This window comes from Leptidea sinapis, chromosome 24 (genome assembly GCF_905404315.1).
Source record: "Leptidea sinapis chromosome 24, ilLepSina1.1, whole genome shotgun sequence".
Classification (NCBI taxonomy): domain Eukaryota; kingdom Metazoa; phylum Arthropoda; class Insecta; order Lepidoptera; family Pieridae; genus Leptidea; species Leptidea sinapis.
The window spans coordinates 1,720,197-1,740,465 of NC_066288.1; the positions used below are offsets into that span (position 1 = coordinate 1,720,197).

The 20,269-nt window shown below is 36.5% G+C and overlaps 1 protein-coding gene across 2 annotated transcripts in view; it reads right to left on the reverse strand.

Annotated features, from left to right (window-relative positions):
- LOC126971551 (condensin-2 complex subunit D3-like) overlaps positions 1–20,269 on the reverse strand; it is a 73,338-nt gene that overhangs the window by 37,855 nt on the left and 15,214 nt on the right. For both annotated transcript variants that reach the window (XM_050817848.1, XM_050817847.1), the window contains exons 10-14: positions 17,659–17,840; positions 16,065–16,221; positions 14,589–14,718; positions 13,543–13,623; positions 12,364–12,498 (exon numbers count right to left, since the gene is read on the reverse strand). In XM_050817848.1, coding sequence (XP_050673805.1) covers positions 12,364–12,498; positions 13,543–13,623; positions 14,589–14,718; positions 16,065–16,221; positions 17,659–17,840 — 685 coding nt within the window. The remainder of the gene's footprint in view (positions 1–12,363; positions 12,499–13,542; positions 13,624–14,588; positions 14,719–16,064; positions 16,222–17,658; positions 17,841–20,269) is intronic.

The window sequence follows — 20,269 nt, forward strand, 5'->3', positions numbered from 1 at the left end:
TGTAAACCTTGATCTAAAAGTGCACGAACCTCATGACTGTCTCCGTGTCGGGACATAGCCTTCACAATCGCCGTGGCGAGTAAGACTTGTTGTTGTACCTTGTCCGTAGAAAAACAGGAGACCATTTGCGTAGAGTCGGAGGTATTCACTTCTGACGCAGTGGCAACACTCCCACTCGTTTCATTTTTATTTATATTGGGATTATTACTTCCCGTGGGATGTAGTATCGCGTGGTGCCTTCGCTTACATATGCGACATTTAACATTTGAGCGACAGTCTTTGGCCGAATGGTTGCTACCCATACAATTACAACAAATATTATTCTGTAAAACAAACTTGTGACGAGAATCTACAGAAAATTTTTTGAATTTTTTACATAATGGTAATTTGTGATCAGACTTACAGAATGGGCAAATCGACATAACGTCGCTTATATTTCTAATATGCAGCGATTTTACCTTAGCTAATTGGCTATGCCCTGAAATTGGCTTGGTACCTAAAAATTCAAGCGCTTTAAATCTATTAGTTAAAAATTCTTTAAATTCTTTATAAGTAGGCAAATCATTAGTCAGTTCAGTTACATTGAATTCCCGGTGACACCTTGTCTCTGTGTCCAATTTTAGTGTTAAGATGTGTATAATTATAATATCCCAACTGGATGTATCAATGCCTATATTATTAAGGGATGCCAAACAATCGTTTGTGATATTTATTAAATCTTTTAGCCCATTTGCAGACTCCACTAATAAATTCTTTTGGCTAAACAATCGTTTCAACACGTGGTGAGAAATATGTCTTTTGTTGTTGTACCTGTCAACCAACAATTGCCAACACCTTTCAAAATTGCATTCCTGTATAGGAATGTGTCTTATCAGTTGTTCAGCTTCGCCGAGCAACAAACTTTTTAGGTGGTGCAATTTTTGAACATTGCTTAATGTACAGTTATTAATAATAAGCGAACTGAACAAATCTTGGAAAGAAAACCAGTCAGAGTAGGTTCCAGAAAAAGTAGGGATATTAATTTTTGGCAATTTTACAAAACTTTGGTTTTTACTAGAGCTAGTCTTACCTTCTTCGATTTGTGTGTTAAAGCATGAAAGTTTTTGTTTTAAATTACTTTTGTATTCTATAAACACGTCTTCTTTCTTATCCCATACATCATCCGGATTTTTAGGTTTAAATTCTTTTGAATTACATTTAGAGATCAATTCATTATGGCCTTCTTCGAACATTAACCATAGTGAATTTATACCATCCGGCTCGAAGGACCATGAAGGAAGCCGGAGGGGGTGAAGGGGAATGGAATTCAGTACTACACTAAAAATTAAACCACCACAGGTTCGCATTAGGTAGAACGTCAATTTATTTGGTATTTAATCAAGTACTAACACATTTACAATAAATACCAATAGCATGTTTTAAAACTATTGTACATTCCAGTACTAGCGTCATCTAGTCATGGCTATGCGAAGTAATAGGTAGAATTGAATTGCGGTTACATATATTATTAATGGTTAAATTCAACGTTAACACGGAGTTAATAATGAATAGTATTGTGCAGTCATAAGGAGTTTTTCTACAATTCGGAAACCATCCCAACAGTTTCAGAAGTGGGATCGGTGGAGATTATATCATTTTAATCTCACTTACCACGCCAAATACACGTTAGTACTTTTATGTTTTATGACAAATTATTTTTGTGTGTGTTTTTTTTATTTTGTTCTTTTTTTTTAAATTACTTTTCAACCGTTTGGAAACCGTTATTATGCTTGCAAATAAGAGAACGGTTATTCAGTCAATGTAATCTAGTGTAATCTTTACATTAAACGCAATTTTCATTTATTTATTCGGGTACGATTAAAAAAAATTGCATTGACAATAGTTCATGTCATTTTATAGCAGTATTTGTATGCCTATAATTATTGTGATGTGTATTTTTTGTTTTGCATAATTCGCCAGGGCTACTCCTTGGAGTTGTGCTGAACATAAACGATATACAGTTATCATGCCCGGGCTACACTCTGGTTGTGGTATTTGTATATTATTTAGTCATGATAATAATTCGGTAGTTTGCCCACTTGCTGTAAGTCATTTGCCGTATAAGATGTTCTGCATAATTTTCCGAGGCTTCTCTTCGGAGTTATGCTGAACATGAAACAGTGTATAATTATCATGCTGGAGCTACACTCTAGTGGTATTTATGTACTGTATAGCCATCTATTTTATTCATATGTTGCGTGTTTGTTTGTGAGGTTATAGATATTGAGTAATGCTACACATAAATGGTATATAATTGTTAAGCCAGGGCTACACTCTGGTGATAATTGTGTACTGTTTCTTCATATCTAAATTTGCTTTTTCTATTACATTCTGCACCCGATATGTGAACTATTTGGCGCAAATTTGTTGTAAAATTTTAGATAATGGAGTAAAGCCCAGGAGACGCCAGGAAAGAGGGCCAGGGTGATAAAATATATGACCTAGGAGTACCCAGGCAACAGGGTCGAGGTCTTGTTCGTTATTTAAGCGAAGGCCCACGAGAGACCAGCAAAGAGGGCCAGCGTGATAATTTATATGGCCTAGGAGTACCCAGGCGACAGGGTCGAGGTCTTGTTGGTTATTAAAGCGAAGGCCCAGGAGAACCCAGACGAGAGGGTCAGGGTTCCGACGCTATAGATTCAAGGGCAATTAACCGGGGGCTAATCCAGCCGATGAGCAGTGGTGGATCTGATGTTATCCAGCGAGCGCGACGCCGCGTCGAATATTATGACTTACAGAAACCGCAGCAGAGCGGAACGGGATCCAACAGTAGAAGCCGGATAGCAGGGACTTCTAAACGGCATCATTCTAATAACTTTCGCCAACGTAAATCTATGTTTAGGCGAGGTAATTCATCTTCCTCTGAATCTGAATAAATGTTTTATGTGTCGTCTTAAGAAATCACGCGTTTCTGAATGTAAGCCTCGCCATGAATCCGAATTTTTAGATAAGGTTTTAGCTGTTTTAGATAAGGTGGGGAGATCGCAGAACCCTAAGATCTCATTTAACACAAATGTGCCCCCTCATTTCGATCCCATGTCAAAAGAACAAACTGCTAACCAAAGTAGAAGAATGTGCAGAAATATATGCGTGGGACGAGAAGGAAACGATTCACTATGCGCTTCCAAAATTGTCGGGCATAGCTAAAACGTGGTACCAAGGACTCCCAACATTACTGTTCTCTTGGCCCTAATGGAGGAAGATACTTGAGTCATTTCCTTGCCGTGAGGATTATGCCGAGCTCCTTACCGAAATGCTTGGGAAAAGGGTTAGATATGGGGAATCTCTTGAACACTATTACTATGCGAAGGTCAATTTACTAAACCGGTGCAAAATCTTTGGTAAACAGGCAGTTGATTGCATTATCAATGGGGTAGAGGAGCGTGCTTTCAAACTGGGAGCATAGGCGGGCCAATTCAAAGAACCGGAACACGAATTGCAATACTTCCGTACCATCGCTACGAATTACAGTCGAGAACGCCGGGAAACATCTCCACGACTCAGCAGTGATCGTAAGCCGTTAGCTAGACCAAGTACTTCAAAGGAAAGTAGCATTATTACATGCTATAATTGCAATTTATTAGGGCATCGTAGTACTAAATGTTTCAAACCAATGGTAAAATGCACAGTTTGCGAAAAATTGGGGCATCGTTCAGATTATTGCTTTAAGAATAAACTCCCAGGTTACGAAAATAGTCAGACTCTCAATAAAACTTCAAATGAAAAACAGGTTTCTGAATTAAATCTCGACACTCACAACAACAAATATATAATCGATATAAAACTAAACCATCATACGGTAAAATTTCACGTAGATTTAGGAAGCCAGTGCTCGCTTGTTAAAGCAAGCGTGGCACAGGAACTTCATCTTGCGTTAACCACTTCCGACAGCTTACCCTTGCTAAGAGGGATTGGCGGCAATTTAATCCTTTTTTTATGGAATAGGAGGACAAATGAGCGTACGGGTCACCTGGTGCTAAGTGATCACCGCCGCCCACATTCTCTTGCAATACCAGAGGAATCACAAGAGCGTTGCCGGCCTTTAAGGAAGGTTTACGCTCTTTTTTGAAGGTACCCATGTCGTATCGTCCCTGAAACACCGCACAAGGAAGCTCATTCCACAGCTTTGTGGTACGTGGAAGAAAGCTCCTTGAAAACCGCATTGTGGAGGACCGCCACACATCCAGATGGTGGGGATGATTTCCTAACTTGTGCAGTGTCGTGCGAAGGTGGAATTCGGCGGCAGGAATCAGGTTAAACAGCTCTTCGGACACTCCCGACGCGACGTCTCTACGCAACGCCAAGTGATCCAGCCGTTCACAGAGCACTGGGTCCCCGACAATTCGAGGATCAAGCTGATACTGGGGTGCGCCAGACCAGAGATGACAGCAATACTCCATGTGTGGCCGGACCTGCGATTTGTAGAGCGCTAGAATGTGGGCCGGCTTGAAGTATTGCCGTGCTCTATTAAACTACTAAAATCTGTGAAGATAGAGTCTACTGACCCCCAGAATCCATGTTAAATGTTGTGTAATTTAAGAATGATAGTAGATTAGAGTACTTGAGCGATTTTTAATAAATCCATGCTGTTCGGGGATAAAGAAGGTTGATACACTATTATAGACTTGGGCTGAGACTAATTTTTCAAAAACTTTAGCAAAAATGCATAACTTCGAAATTGGCCTATAATTTTTAATGTCATTTCTGCTGCCATTTTTGTGTATGAGGGTGATAAAGGCGGACTTCCAGATTTTCGGAACTACCCCTTCCCGTAATGAACGTTTGAATAATATAGTAAGAGGTTGCGTTAGTACATCTGCGCAATTTTGTATAAATAATGGGGGAATTCGATCAGGTCCTGCTCCCTTAGTAAGGTCCACAGATTTGAGTAGTTTATTAAGCTCATCTGGTATTATTTCTATTTCACTTATTGAGAAACTAGAGTCTGACTGAGTCCTTCTGACTTCTGATCGCTTTGGTTGGTAGTGGGTGAAAGAAACGTCGATTGAAAATAAGCTGAGAAGACAAACTTCTCCTCCTGTGTCTGCCAATTGATTTTCATAAAAGAGATGGGAGGGAGGAATGTTAGAATTGTTTTTTATAGATTTTATGAATGACCAGAATAATTTGGGATTTTTTGATATCGATTCTTCGCATTTTTCGATATAGGTTTTATAGCATTGGTCTTCTAAAACCTTTGAATTTTTCTTTGAGGACGTTTAATAGTGTTGCGGTGTACCATGGTGAAATGTTATTGGGGGAGTAAAATTTGTGAGGAATATATATATTTATAATATCATAAGGACTTTTATAAAATAATTTTATTACTTCTTCTATAGGATTGATTAGTAGATAGTCGTCCCAATCCATTTTACCTAATATTGATTTGATGTTATCGTAATCACCTTTTTCATACATATATCAGTTTGGCGCTAGCGTCGTTACGTAAACAAGTGCTCCGCATATAAATAATAATAAAAATTGAAATCAGTGGTGTTTGAACAGTAAAAATACTATAATTCGCTAGAGTATAGTGCTAATTCCTAATAATAGTGTTATCTAAACATAATATAGTGTATATAAAGTTTAAAATCAAATAATATTTCTACAAAGAAATCAATTGTTTAAAACTCAATATCAACATCGCCTGTGTGAAGTTAAAGTGTAAATATAGTTAAGGGGTTAAATTAGTATAAATAAAATAGATTTAAAACGATCATACTTCATAACAATCAACTACAATTACTGTAATAACAATTGTAAAATATAAATAAATACACAACGTAAATATAGTGAAACTTTATTAGAAACATACTAACGTGGAGAAATATTGACGGTACTGTAAAATTTATTTCATTATTCTATTTGATTATCGGCAAGACTGTGGCGTTTATACTGGTAAGATACCTAACTTATATACATTACTGAAACGAATACACTACTTTTGAATCTATAACTTAAGTGTCCGTGGCGTTATACATTTTAATGGTAGTCCTATCCCGTGTCAGAGTGAGTTCGGTTCACACAAAACTATAGGGTTTTTTTTTATATCTCTTGTGACACAGTGTTATTAGAATTTCTCAAAATATAAAGATAATATGGGAAAAGATGATTTATGCCCGGGATGTAAAGCCCATGTGGATCAAACACACCACATAAAATGCTGCACATGTAAACTGCAGTATGACATTGCGTGTGCTGGCATCACGGAGGCTACATTCAACCTACTCTCAAAACAACAAAAAAACTCATGGGCCTGCCTCTCTTGCCGCAATAAGGTGCCTCGTACCGATAACACGAATACCCCTGTGCGCCAAACGTTTATTATTGACTCAAAAGCAATATCACCCAGTGATAACGTTACCAAACGAACAAGAGAACGGCGTGAAAAGAAGAACGTATGTGAAGGCGAGAATCGTGTTGATCCAAACGACATCAGGAGTATTATAAGGGAAGAAATTAACTCAGCTCTTAAAGAATCAATCGAAAACTTTATTTTCCCAATAAGTACAAACTTGAAACAAATTAGCTCTGAAATTAATGAATTCAAGAGCTGTGTTGCAACACTCAACATACAACTAGATCAAATTCGAGAGGAAATCAAAAACAAGGAATTAAACGATTAGAGGAAGAAAGTTTAGGTTTGCGCAGAAACATAGCTTATTTAAGCCAAGAAATAAATCAAATACAACAGCAGACCCGTTTAAGTAACTTGGAAATTCAGTGCGTTCCTGAATGCACCTGTAACTTGGAAATTCAGTGCGTTCAGTAATGCAGCTGTGCTCAACAGTTAAACTTGACGTACATGAAAAAGAAATTATTAACTGCACCCGTGTTGCAAAACGAGACCCAAAATCAACACGTCCAAGGTCAATTGTTGTTAAGTTTAGTTCCCAACGAATAAGAGATACGCTTTTAGCTGCATGTATCAAGTTCAACAAAGTAAACTCAAAACAAAAATTACACTCGGGTCATCTTGGGATCTCTAACGATAAGCATACCCCAGTATTTGTTGCAGAACATCTTTCACCAACAAACAAAAGTATCCACGCAGCCTCCAGAAGGAAAGCTAGGGAACTTAATTATAAATACGTGTGGGTTCGCAGCGACCAAATTTTCATGAGAAAAACTGACATCTCAGAACGCATACAGATAAAAAGTATTGAAAAATTAGATAGCTTAAAATAATAATTGATCGTTACTGTATTTGTTTGAGTTTTTTTTTATTCAGTTAATTTAATATCTTTTGAATCTAGTTTTAATATTTTTTTCTTATTATTTTGTTAATTGTAGTTATGATAATTCTCAACAATAATTCAAGCATTGTATCTTCCGTTAGCATATATTATCAGAATGTCAGGGGTCTTAATACAAAAGTAACTGAATTTTATAATAAGGTAAGCATTAACGATTATGATGTTATTGTACTCACTGAGACATGGCTCCATGATGGAATTTTTAGCACAGAACTCTTTCACGATAGGTACGTTGTCTACAGGCGGGATCGCTTTACATCTATTTTTAATAAGCACAAGGGCGGAGGCGGTGTTCTCATAGCAATTAACAAAAGTATCAACTCAAGGCAATTTAAAAATTACGAAAGTGATTGTGAAGACTTATGGGTAGGCCTAGAAATTGTTGCTAATAGAAAAAAAGAACAACTTTTAATTTGTGCAGTTTACTTGCCACCGCCAGTTCAAAGTCAAATTCTGGACCATTTTATTACAAATGCGAATAAATCGCTTGATGATGCTAAGCATAAGTTAATATAAGGGGACTTTAACTTAAGTGGAATAAAATGGAATGACAATTTATCGACCCCTTTTTCAAGCTCAATTCTGTGCAATATGTTACTCGACTTTGCGCACTTGTATGACCTTAAGCAATGTAATAATATTGTCAACAGTAAGTCAAGAACCTTAGATCTCGTATTGAGCAACGTATCTACTAGCGACATGTCTGATAACCCTAATATTTTAACCAATATTGATCCGTTCCATCCGCCATTAGAGTTTTCCATTAAAATTTCAAGAGAAAGAGTGTCAGCACCAGTACATACTAGACCGATTTTTTTTAAAGCAGATTATATAAGAATTATTAATGAACTTAATATGATAGATTGGAATAACAAATTTAGTGGTAATTTATCAGTGGATGAAATGCTAGATATTTTCTATGGTATAGTAGACAATCTGATACGTCAATATGTCCCAATGTCAAGATCATGTTATAAAAAGTATCCGCCTTGGTTTTCTAAAGACTTAATACGGCTATTAAAAGAGAAGTATACCTGGCATCTTAAAGTTAAAAAATACAAAAATCCACTCGATAAAATCACATTTAATTTATTAAAAAATCGTTGTTCTAAGCTTCAGAATATCTGTTACAATGTTTTTAATGATAAATCAGCTTCTAATGGTAAAGCAATCTGTGATTTGTTTGCTTCCAACTTCTCCTCAATATATAAGCATGTTGCTACTCATTGTTATCCTAGGCGGGACAATGCAGTTAATTGTAATACTTTATTATCATGTGAAATTTCCCCTGAAGATATCACTAAACTTTTAAAGGGATTAAATATATACAAAGGAGCAGGCTGTGATAACATACCAGCATTATTCATTGTCAAGTGTGCAGAACCCTTTTCATATCCACTGGAAAAGATCTATAATAAATCCTTAACTTGCGGTGTCTTCCCGTTACGATGGAAGCAAGCCCGCGTAGTACCAATCTACAAATCAGGTGGTAGGGAAATGGTAAGTAACTATAGGTCAATCTCAATATTACCGATATTAGGCAAGGTATTTGAAAAATTAGTTTGCAAAGTACTCACATGGCATTTAAGACATATTATAACTACTCAACAGCACGGTTTCTTAGCGAATAACTCTACCGCTACTAATTTGGTATCTTTTGTTAAAAGCATTTCTAAAACCGTAGACTCTAGATCTTCTGTGGTCGTCATATACACTGATTTCAGCAAGGCGTTCGATCAAGTTAACCATTCAATCTTAACCGAAAAACTTGCTGCGTCGGGAATCGGAAATAGCCTTCTTAGATGGTTCAGTTCATACCTTGCAAATAGATCTGGTATAGTGGCAGTAAATGGATTCAAATCATTCACATATTCAATGACAACTGGTGTACCACAAGGCTCCCATCTCGGTCCTATTTTATTTAATTTGTTTATTAATGACCTATGTACAAATATCCATCATTCAGAATGTTATTTATTTGCGGACGATTTAAAAATTGCCCGATGTGTGAATTCTATAAGCGACTCTGAAAAGCTTCAGGAGGATTTAAATAGATTAGCGTACTGGTGCAAATGTAACCTTATGGTATTAAATGCTGAGAAATGTTTTCATGTGAGATTTTCCAGAAAAAGGCTAAATAGCTGTAAAGATATAGTATACAAAATAAATGATACACCTCTTAAGCAAGTTGAGCAGATTCGGGATCGGATCTTGGAGTGATTTTGGATAGCAACCTAAGATTTGACCAACACATTAATAACATTACTTCCAAGGCTTATAAAATGCTCGGGTTTGTTCTGCGGAATACCAAGGAATTTAAAAATTCTGAAACAATGATTGTACTATATAATGCGCTGGTGAGAAGTTGTTTTGAGTATTTTTCTGTTGTTTGGAACCCTTATTATAACAAATATATACAACGCGTTGAGAGTATCCAAAAAAAAATTTCTAAAAATTATTAGTTTTCGCCTAAAAACGAGACATCTCGACAGCTATAGTAGCAGGCTAGCAAATTATAAAATGATATCCTTGGCGGATCGAAGGCAAATCCATGAACAGTTTTTTTTATATAAAATCATTAATGGGATGTTGGATTGCCCGCAGCTATTGAGCAAGATAAATATTCACATGCCAACTAGAGCACCTCGACTGGCAAAATATAAACCGTTTATACCTGATCGAGCAAACTCTAATCTCGGATTTAACTCCCCACTGAATAGGCTGTTGCGTCAATACAACACTATAATTTCAAACAAGCGATTTATAGATGTTTTTGGAGATACAGTAGCACAATTTAAGAGAAACCTGACACTCTGATTAGTAAAATGTAATGACCTAATTTATAATAAAAAATGCATAGACAAGATATATTGTACCTATACTATAGTATTTTAGTGATTATATTGAAGTGACTGTATTTTAGCTTGTAATGATTTGTAGAATTAATTTATCTTTTTATATTTTTTTAACATGTTAGCGTTATAGGACTTCAATTTACTTTTACATAATTAACAACTAAATTGTTTGTATGTTAATGTGCATGATGTGTTCACCTGTAATTGCAGGAACACGATTTTTGAAATTTATGTTACAATCTTATGAATTGTCTTGTGTATTCTGTGTTGGTGGACCTTGTATAAATAAATAAATAAATATATTTCTGTATTTTGTTTGTTTTTAGGTGATTATAATTTTCTAAGTTTCAAATTAATCTAAAGATTTATGGTGGGAGTCCTCTGGTATTAAGGGGTCATCACTAGAAGAAACTGCAAGGTAAGTATTACTTAGTACTAAATCTAGGACTCTGTTATTAATATTAAGGCATAAGTTATATTGTGTGAGGTTACATTCAGACATGGTATCAACAAATAATATCTGTGCTTCACCTGAGGCACCTACGTGTTCGGGATGATCATGAGAGCCAGGTGACCATTGTATATTACTCATATTAAAATCTCCCATTATAATAAATATATCATTTGGACAAGAATTGATAATGAGAGATAGGTTTGCTGTAAAATTATTTAATTGTGAGTTAAAGGAATGACCAAGTCCTTCGCTACATAAATAAATACAACAAAAATGTATTTTAGACGTTGTTCAATTATTTTTGTAGCTGACCGTAACCCATATATCATCACACATTTAACATAATAGGTCGGTCGCAGGGTATTTTAAGTTCCGTAATTAATGACACTAGTACTAGAGATAGCGTTGATGCAATAACAGACATCAGAAAAAAAGCAAACAAAAGAAATTTAAGTCCGCAATCGAAGAACATTATTAGATTTAACAAAATCTAAAAAGAAACCTACTACATATAACCAAGGGGATTTAGTGCGCGTAGAAAGACAGGTGCCGCATGATGGGAGATCACAAAAACTCGTTAATAAATTTCAAGGACCTTATCGCATAGTGAAACTGCTCCCAAATAATAGATACCTAATTGAGGATACTCCGCTTACCCGTAAGCGAGGGGGGCGTTGTAGCTGTTGACGAATTGAAACTATGGCTTAACATAGAATTAACAGATGACGAACTCATTACCTCTGGTTATAACACCGATTAAATAGTCCTAATTATTTTCTTTGTTATCAAGGCAGTTAAATAGTGTATTTTGATAATTTTCCATATTGGTTAAATATAGTAATACCCTGAATAATCAAGTCCGTTTAGTTCACAAGTTTGTTCTGATTCCTGTAAAATCATATAGTTTTGGAAATACTTACCCATTGGTTTATTTAATAGAAAGATGAAATTAAATGTAGATTAAAATGTTATTGTTCAATTAATGTCATATTAAATACCGATAGTAATATTGATTGCATTATGATGTACATACGTAAGCAGGTATTGTATTAGTTTACGTTGAGTCTGGTATTTGTAAGAGCGAGAGGGCTCGCTCTACCAAGATGGCAGAGTTGTTAGCTTATATCATAGATGTCATGATAGGAGTAACTCAAATCAATAAAATATTTTGCTAATAGCCAGGAAGTCAGTACTTGTTTTCAAATTCTTAAAGACACTAAACAATTGTAAGCGTAGATTGCGAAAGTAATGATACTACTGGCCGGAAATAAATGTTTAGGGCAATGAATTTTCAATATGACTTTGTTAAAAGACACTAATCATTTTGTTTGTGATTTCCGGCCCCCACGTTTTACGTGGTGGGGCAGGGAAATGTATTTAAGTAATGGGCTTTTGCCCGCCTTGGGTTGTTCTGATGGTAACATCGGTGGAGGACAGTCTAATTGTTTGTAATTCGAAGTTGATAAAAAATAATATTGTGCAGTCATGAGGAGTTTTTCTACATCTCGGAAACCATCCCAAGAATCATGCATTCTATTTTCAAGCATTTTTTTTTATTTTTATAACTTTAAGTCTCATTTGCCCAGTAATTTCACCAGCTACGGCGCCCTTCAGACCGAAAGACACCTTACTGCTTCACGGTAGAAATAGGCGCCGTTGTGGCATCCATAATCTAGCCGGCATCTTGTGCAAAGGAGCCTCCCAGTGGTAAGACGACTGTTTTGTTTAGAATAAATAAATGTTATTGTATGTTGGTTACCACTGGGCGGGTTTTCAATCGCAGCCAGGAACAGCCCGAGCAGGTCCGGCGAGGGCCGCGCCGGCGCCGCCAGCGACACGTCCGCGGCCCGCAGCCACTCGCGCAGCCCGGCGCCGGCCAGCGCGCGACGGCCGGCTGGTTGAGACGTGCGATATCAATATACAAACTGGTCATTTACATGCAGTAAGTGTTAACTGCTTTACACTCCCTCGCAATACCAGAGGTATCACAGGAACGTGGCCGACTTTTAAGTGGTTGTATGAAAGTTTTTTTAAAGTACCCCTGATGTATTGTCCTGGGAATACCGAGCAAGAAATTCAAAGGTTCATTCAAAACAATAATAGATGGCGGGACACTTCGTAGCGTCATCCGTTGGCGCGCAGTTCCCAATGGCTACTGAGTGATGAGCCAACAGTGTCTAACAGTGACAAAACGGCCGAAGATGCCGTTAAAAAATAACTCTGAGCTGATTTTCTCGTACAAAATTCCAGCTGAGTCCTCCGGGACTTAAAATATTATAATTATAAAACGCTTTGACAAACAGATCTAACTATATCATAATCTAATTTAACTATATTTTATTTATTTAGCAGTTCACCAACAGACCATACACTATTAATAACCTATAGAAATAACAAAGTAAGTATTATTTATACCGGCATGTATTTTTAAGATGCACAAGTGCGGGGTTGCTAGTTTTCAATGAAAAATAATTTATTAAATTGTTTAAAAATTGATCAGCGCTGCCCAGAGGCAAAGGATTATTCACCTGGGCATCTAAGCAACTCCGGTATTTATCTATGAAGACTATCAGAACCGCGGATTCAAATCCTGATCACATATATATTAAATGAAAACAAAATTAAATTAACATATAGCAATTGCTCAAATATCTTCAAAAACCAATGTTTTACAAACTTCATAATATTATATGTTATAAGTTTCTCATACTAACCAGGAATATTTAAGAAATAATACAGTAGACTAAAATCGCAATCCTTTCAGATTTGTCAATTTATATGTCGAAGGAACTTATGTTACTAAAATCACAAGAAACATCTTGAATGCCTTTTAATAACATTCCTCCTGAATTCAATACTAAAAGTAATTTCATTTTTCAATCTTGTCTCCTGTCATCATTAAATAATAATCATTCAAATGCTTAATCTATAAACTTACACAGTTTCATTAGATCATTAGCCCACTGCAAGTCCAAAGGGTACAAAATAGCTGCACATGTTACGTACGCAGTCCTGCACTCTACAAATAAACAAATTTTACACAGTATTAGTGTTGATCATCCATATATTGTATTTACCTTGCAAATCCAGTTATTTTGATGATGTGTAACTCTTAAAACTAATTACAATGATTTAAAAAAATGAAAAAACAATTTCAATTAGATTTTTCAAAATCAAATGTTGCTGATTGATTGTTTAAACTAAAATTAATTGTAATTAAATTATAATTATTTATTTAAGTAGAGATGAGAATTTTTTTGTTATAATTATGTGCATTGCAAGTTAAACAATTAATTGAAATGATTTTCGTAAAATTAATTATCTGATTCATCCCCTCTCGATTTTACTAGAAATACGAGCTCTGTAATATAATAATAATATATTCTTAGTTTCAAGTGAGTTTAGTATACATCATAAGCTAAGCGATGATACTAACCGAGGGTACCACAACGGCGCCTATTTCTGCCATGAAGCAGTTGTTTACAAACATTACTGTGTTTCGGTCTGAAGGGCGTCGTAGCTAGTAAAATTACTGGGCAAATGAGACTCAACATCTTGTCTCAAGGTGACGAGCGCAATTGTAGTGACCCTCATAATTTTTGGGATTACCAAGAATCCTGAACGGCACTGCATTGTAATGGGTAGGGCGTATCAATTACCATCAGCTGAACGTCCTGCTCAGCTCATCCCTTATTTTCATAAAAAAAAAACACAAAACGTCGTTGTTGCGCCACGGCGTAATGTTAACTGTGTATACAGTTTTATAATGTAATTTGTAACTCGATTCTTAGAAGTAAAATTGAATAAATGAACAACAAAAAAACTCCGAAGAAATAAGTACCGCATAGCGCCGTTTATTGGATAAGATTAGGACTAATGGCTTTTTCGCTGTAGTTTTGAAAGAGCACGATTGAATTGCACTCAAGATTGATAACGCTTGTAAAAAGAAAAGCAAAAGCAACCAACAAAAAACATAAATCTCACCGCTGTCAAGGCTTGATGTTATTCTGTCAATAAGATGTTGCCACAACAGTCTCCTCTCGGGCTCTCTGATGTGTCGCTCCCACACCGATATCATCTCCAGCGTCAGAGGAAGCAGTCTGCTGTCGCGCTTCTGTGTTCAGTACAGTGTACATCTATTAATGGAACTCCAGCGCTTCCAGGGTTTAGTCAAACCTCAGCTCTGACAACAAGCTATCTTATTTATCAATATAAACAGTCAAACTTAAAGACTTTTAAACCTGAAAAAACTTACTACCCGCGATTCAAAACGAAAAATTGAATTATACTTAGTGAGTCTACATTATTAAGAAACTGAAAATATCATTCAGATTTTATTTTATAAAGAGGATTGAAACTCTCACACACAATCACTGACACACACACACTTTATTGTTTGTTAAGAAGTTTTTATTTTTATTTTCATTAATTTTACTAATTTACTATTATTTTTCTAGCATCTTCATGCTATGTTCCGCAAGTCAAATAGAAGTAACTTTCTTTAGTAACTGTGTTTCCCGGCTTCTGTGTCACAAGCACCTTGCTTAGTGCAGAGCCAACACTCAGTACATATAACGTACAAGGGACTCAAATATTCACAATTATGTTAAAGTGTATTATGTTAACTTTAATTACTTTGTATGTATTAATTCTGGTAATAAATTTATTATTATTATTAAACTCCGAAACGTTTCAATCGAGGTTTGACCAGTTAGACTTTAGTTGGGTACAGGAATGTGTTTGTTTGTCATACTTATGTATAAAAAACGATCTGGGATTATGACATATAAACATGATTGTAAGTTTATAATTGTTCACATTCACCGGCAATGGCTTTCAGTACACAAAGCCGGGGCCTTTAAAAAAAGAATGGCTCTATAGTTTTCATTTCTGACTGTGTGCTTGTCGCGTCCTTTCATCTGTCTCTTTTAGACAAGCGCAAGAGAAAAGGATGTGAATAATTGTACTATATTTAATGAAAAATTTTTCATTATACTAAATTACTTACGTTTTTTGCAAAGCGAATCTTATATAAATAAAACAAACTTACTGGTGATAAGTCACACCATCTTTTTTATTCGTCTTTAACGTATTATTTCATCACTTTTTATGGCAAACTCAGGCTTGGTGATCGACACACAGTTGACACACGACTAAGGAAAAGTGTGCATACATTGTCTTTAAGCACACTTTTGCCGTTCCACTATCAGACTGCGAATGATATGTCGATATGTATGTAAAATGTATTAGAGTATAAAAATAAAGGTAACTTTTTGACTCACATAAAAATGAAAAATTATCAATGAAAGAGGATTATTTTTATTTTAAACATGTTTTGTTTGCGCAAACGGTCGGCGATAAGCAGTTATAATCCCGTTTGAAAAAATAAATTTGTTTGTCCCTTTCTAGAAATAAAAAGAATTTGAATTCACACATTGTGTTACGTATGAAAACTCGTACCTTATCATCGTTGACCAGGCTGTAGTAGTAGTCCACCAGGAAGGTCACCTCGGCCTGGTCCACGAGCCGGCCCACCGCTGACAACAACACCAGGGCTCGCATGTCGCGCTCGTCGGACACGCCCAAGTGTGTGCTCACTATGTCCACTAGGCGGTGGCTGCAGTATTGTACTCATGTTATTACTGTATAATCATCGGCGAAACAATATTTAATAAATAACTTCCGAGGGAGCACTGCTAATGACAGTATCAGCTCGATCCATTTGACCGCGTGCAACGCAGAGCAGCTCGAATTGTCGGGGACCCAGTACTCTGTAAACGGCTGGATCACTTGGCGTTGCATAGAGACGTCGCTTCATTGTGTGTCTTCTACCGCATTTATCACGGGGAGTGTTCTGAAGACCTGTTCCCCTCATTCCTGCCGCCGAAATCCACCTTCGCCATCGCCATCATCCCCACCATCTGGATGTGTGGCGGTCCTCCACAGTGCGGTTTCAAGGAGCTTTCTTCCTCGTACCACGAAGCTGTGGAATGAGCTACCTTGTGCGGTGTTTCCGGGACGATACGACATGGGTACCTTCAAAAAAAGCACGTACACCGTCCTTAAAGGCCGGCAACGCTCCTGTGATTCCTCTGGTGTTGCAAGAGAATGTGGGCGGCGGTGATCACTTAACACCAGGTGACCCGTACGCTCACCATAAAAAAAATGCAGCACACCAATTGAGGTAAGCGGGCGGGGGTACAGAACAGTAGAAACAAAATTAATTAGATATTGATCACAACAACATATCGTAATTGGTCACGAAATTATCACAACATGTAAGAAATAGCTAATGGCGTGGCTGTGGGTTTGCGACACACGGTTATTGGTAACTCGACGTATTTCCGTTACTAGGTGATAGCGGTGTCGATCTATATATATATACTTAGTCTGGCCATAAATACAGTTACAATTAAAAATTAACAAAATATTACATTTGAATTTGGAATCTGTCATTTTTATATGATGGTTCATTGAGTTTTTCTCATTTTGGCGCCAATACATTGTCCAATATTTTGCGATATTGAAATTAAGTGTGGTGATAAAGAGAACTGAATCGCTGTGTTTGCATTACACAAAGTAGGTATGGAGCCAAATGCAATTTTTAAAACTCTCCATACGCTTGGTATTAGTAAAATGTTTATGTGTTCCGGGCTATTGATAGGTACAATGATACCTTCTCTGTTTGTGCCAGAAAAAGATCTGGCCGTCCACGTAGTGTTCGAAACAGCTCGCAATATCAACGCACTGTGTGATTTTGTTTAGACGCTTTCGTAACGAAAATATTGATTTGAAGAACGAACCACATGTCCGCCCCCACAGGTGAATAACAATGAATTAAAAGAGATCCCCGCCAAACTACCCAGGAATTAGCGGCATAGTTTAACGTTACTTTACCAACAATATTGACTCATTTGCGTCAAATTAATAAAATAAAAAGAAATGTAAAACGGGTGCCTCATGATTGACTTAAAAATAGACTTTAAACCTTCGTTAATTTCCACGACATTTCTTCATCACTCTCTGAATAAGAAATTGCTAAAGCACTACATACTTAATACAGTTGGATGATTCCTGCAGCAATTTGCAGGCCTTCTGTAGATGCTTTCCCATTCGAAGTTGAACAATCCCCGCCAGGAACAGTCCGGATCGCGGATCCTCCGGTACTCCCTCCTTGTACTTCGTCAACGGAGATATCAATAAGGACTGAACACAAGCAGTTACTTGTGCTTGTATCTAGAAACAGAATAAATAACATAACACATATATTTACCTTGAAAAAAAAAAATAATTGTGACTTGACTAATGTATAATTAATGAACTGGAATATATTATTATTTGTTTATTTCGACGTTTCACGTGGTTTACAACCAACATCACGAGCGTCAGATGTTGGTGCCACGCTAAGATCATTTATTATCCCTGTCCCAAATACAGTAAGTATTGTAGCGCGTGAGTCCTCCCACACGCGGGATCGTTATCGAATAAAAGATTCTTCTTTTAATGCGTATATTCTTCTATAATCCTTTAATATATCACATTATTTAATACAAAATCTTAGGCCGAAGGCCGATTACGGCTTTACTCGCAGTTTATCGGTGTGGGAACCGACTAGTATCGGACCATTCGGAGGTCCTTCATCAGGGTGAGTGTGGTGGGTTCGCGATAACGTCCCGTCTCTTACTGCGGACTTGTGCTCGGAGTGCGCGGCTGGCCAGGGCGGGGTGCGCCGGTGATCACTGCCGCTGTATCACTATTGGTGTCCACGGGTGCACAGGATGTACTCACAATAAAAGTATTGTAAGAGACGGGAGGTTATCGCAAACCTAGTATACTTACCCTGATGAAGAACCTCCGAATCGCTGAAACTAGTCGGTACCCACACCGATAAATACTGAGTAAAGCCGTATTACTAAATAAGTAAACCTTCTGCAACTGAGGTGGTAGTCTGTCAGACACCATCAACCAAATGAAACGTTGTCAGATCGCTAAATGATGTGATTTATTACAAATTACAATGGGGCCCCCATATTGAAGGATTGGCGAACAGACTTAGTTCTGCAGCATACGCGGTTAAAAGAATTAGACAATTAACTGACATAGATACTCGACTCGCGCGACTAGTATACTTTAGTTATTTCCATAGTATTATGTCCTATGGTATATTGCTATGGGGCAACGCTGCCGATATTAATACAATATTTGTGCTGCAGAAGAGGGCTATTCGCGCTATTTATAACCTAGGTCCTAGGGAATCATTGAGAGCAAAATTCAAAGAAATTAACATCTTGACTGTTGCTACTCAATATATTCTTGATAATGTAATGTATGTTCATAGGCACATAAGTGAATTTGCCAGAAACTGTCATAACCATAATGTTAACACCAGGAACAGACATAAACTGATGATGCCTACTACTCGGCTAAGTCGAGTTAGTAAGTCTTTTGTGGGGCGATGTACTCGTATATGCTTTTACAACAAGATCCCAGAAAATGTTCAAAACAAAGGTGTTACGTTATTCAAAAGAATTGTTAAAAAACGTTTGTGTGGTAAAGGTTACTATAACATTAATGACTTTCTTAATGATACCACAGATTGGGAATGGAGCGACCGCCCTCAGGCTATTAAATAATAAGTTTAATTGTACAATGTTACTTTGTAAATGTTACTTTAATTGTAAAACATATTTTTGATGAAAAAAAAAGCCCGCTGAGTTTGTTGCGCCCATTCTTCTCAGGCCTGAGGCATTCACTTTGGAATGGGTGGTAGTTTTATTGACTTTCAATGAGTGATTTCACATTCTATTTTGAATAAAGATATTTGAATTTGAATTGCTGTCCCGCTCAGTACCTTATTAAAATGGTTTGAACTATGAGACAGTTGCGGCCGGATCACAGTTCCGTGCGAACCTTTGGTGTTTTGAGGTACCGGTGTCTCACAGACGTAAGTACAGCAATAATTAATTTATTCTAATAGACGTCACCTCACTAAGGCCGTCCTTGTGCCCTAGTGTACGTGATACGAGTCCTCATTAATAAAGTAAACTTTCGACCTATCAAATCTGTCAATACTGTACAAAAAATAAAGTTGTCTTTGAGATTTATATGTGCCTAAATGAACCATATGATCGCTTTGTTTTTTTAAATGTAGCTTTAAAATATAATTATTAATTAAAATATAAGACAAAAAATTGAGTTTCGAATTTTATAAAAAAAATACAAACTGTTAATCAAACTGATATTAATAAATCGCGGAAAGTAGTATATTTCTTTAAAACCTTTTTTAAATGATTTAATTTATTTTCTCCAAATCTTTTTTTTTATTTAATCAAAACAATAATGTATGATTAACCATAATTCACTATAAAAAATGATTAACTAATTTATTTATTTAATTCAGATAGATTTCCATATATATTAGTTAATGTATTAGTAACAATATTTCTTATGTACTACGTTAGTATTATTAGTGAAATATAAACCTAGAGCTAACTATATCCAGTGTTTCTGGAAGGAACAGTCAGCTCTGGCAGCAATCATCTTTAGGATGCTGTTACTGCTAACACGAAGACGCTGCAACATGGAAACCGCTTTTTTGCGCATTATGGCATGAAAACCATCCACACATGCCTCAGCAAACATTCCAGAAGCGCTACAACGCCATG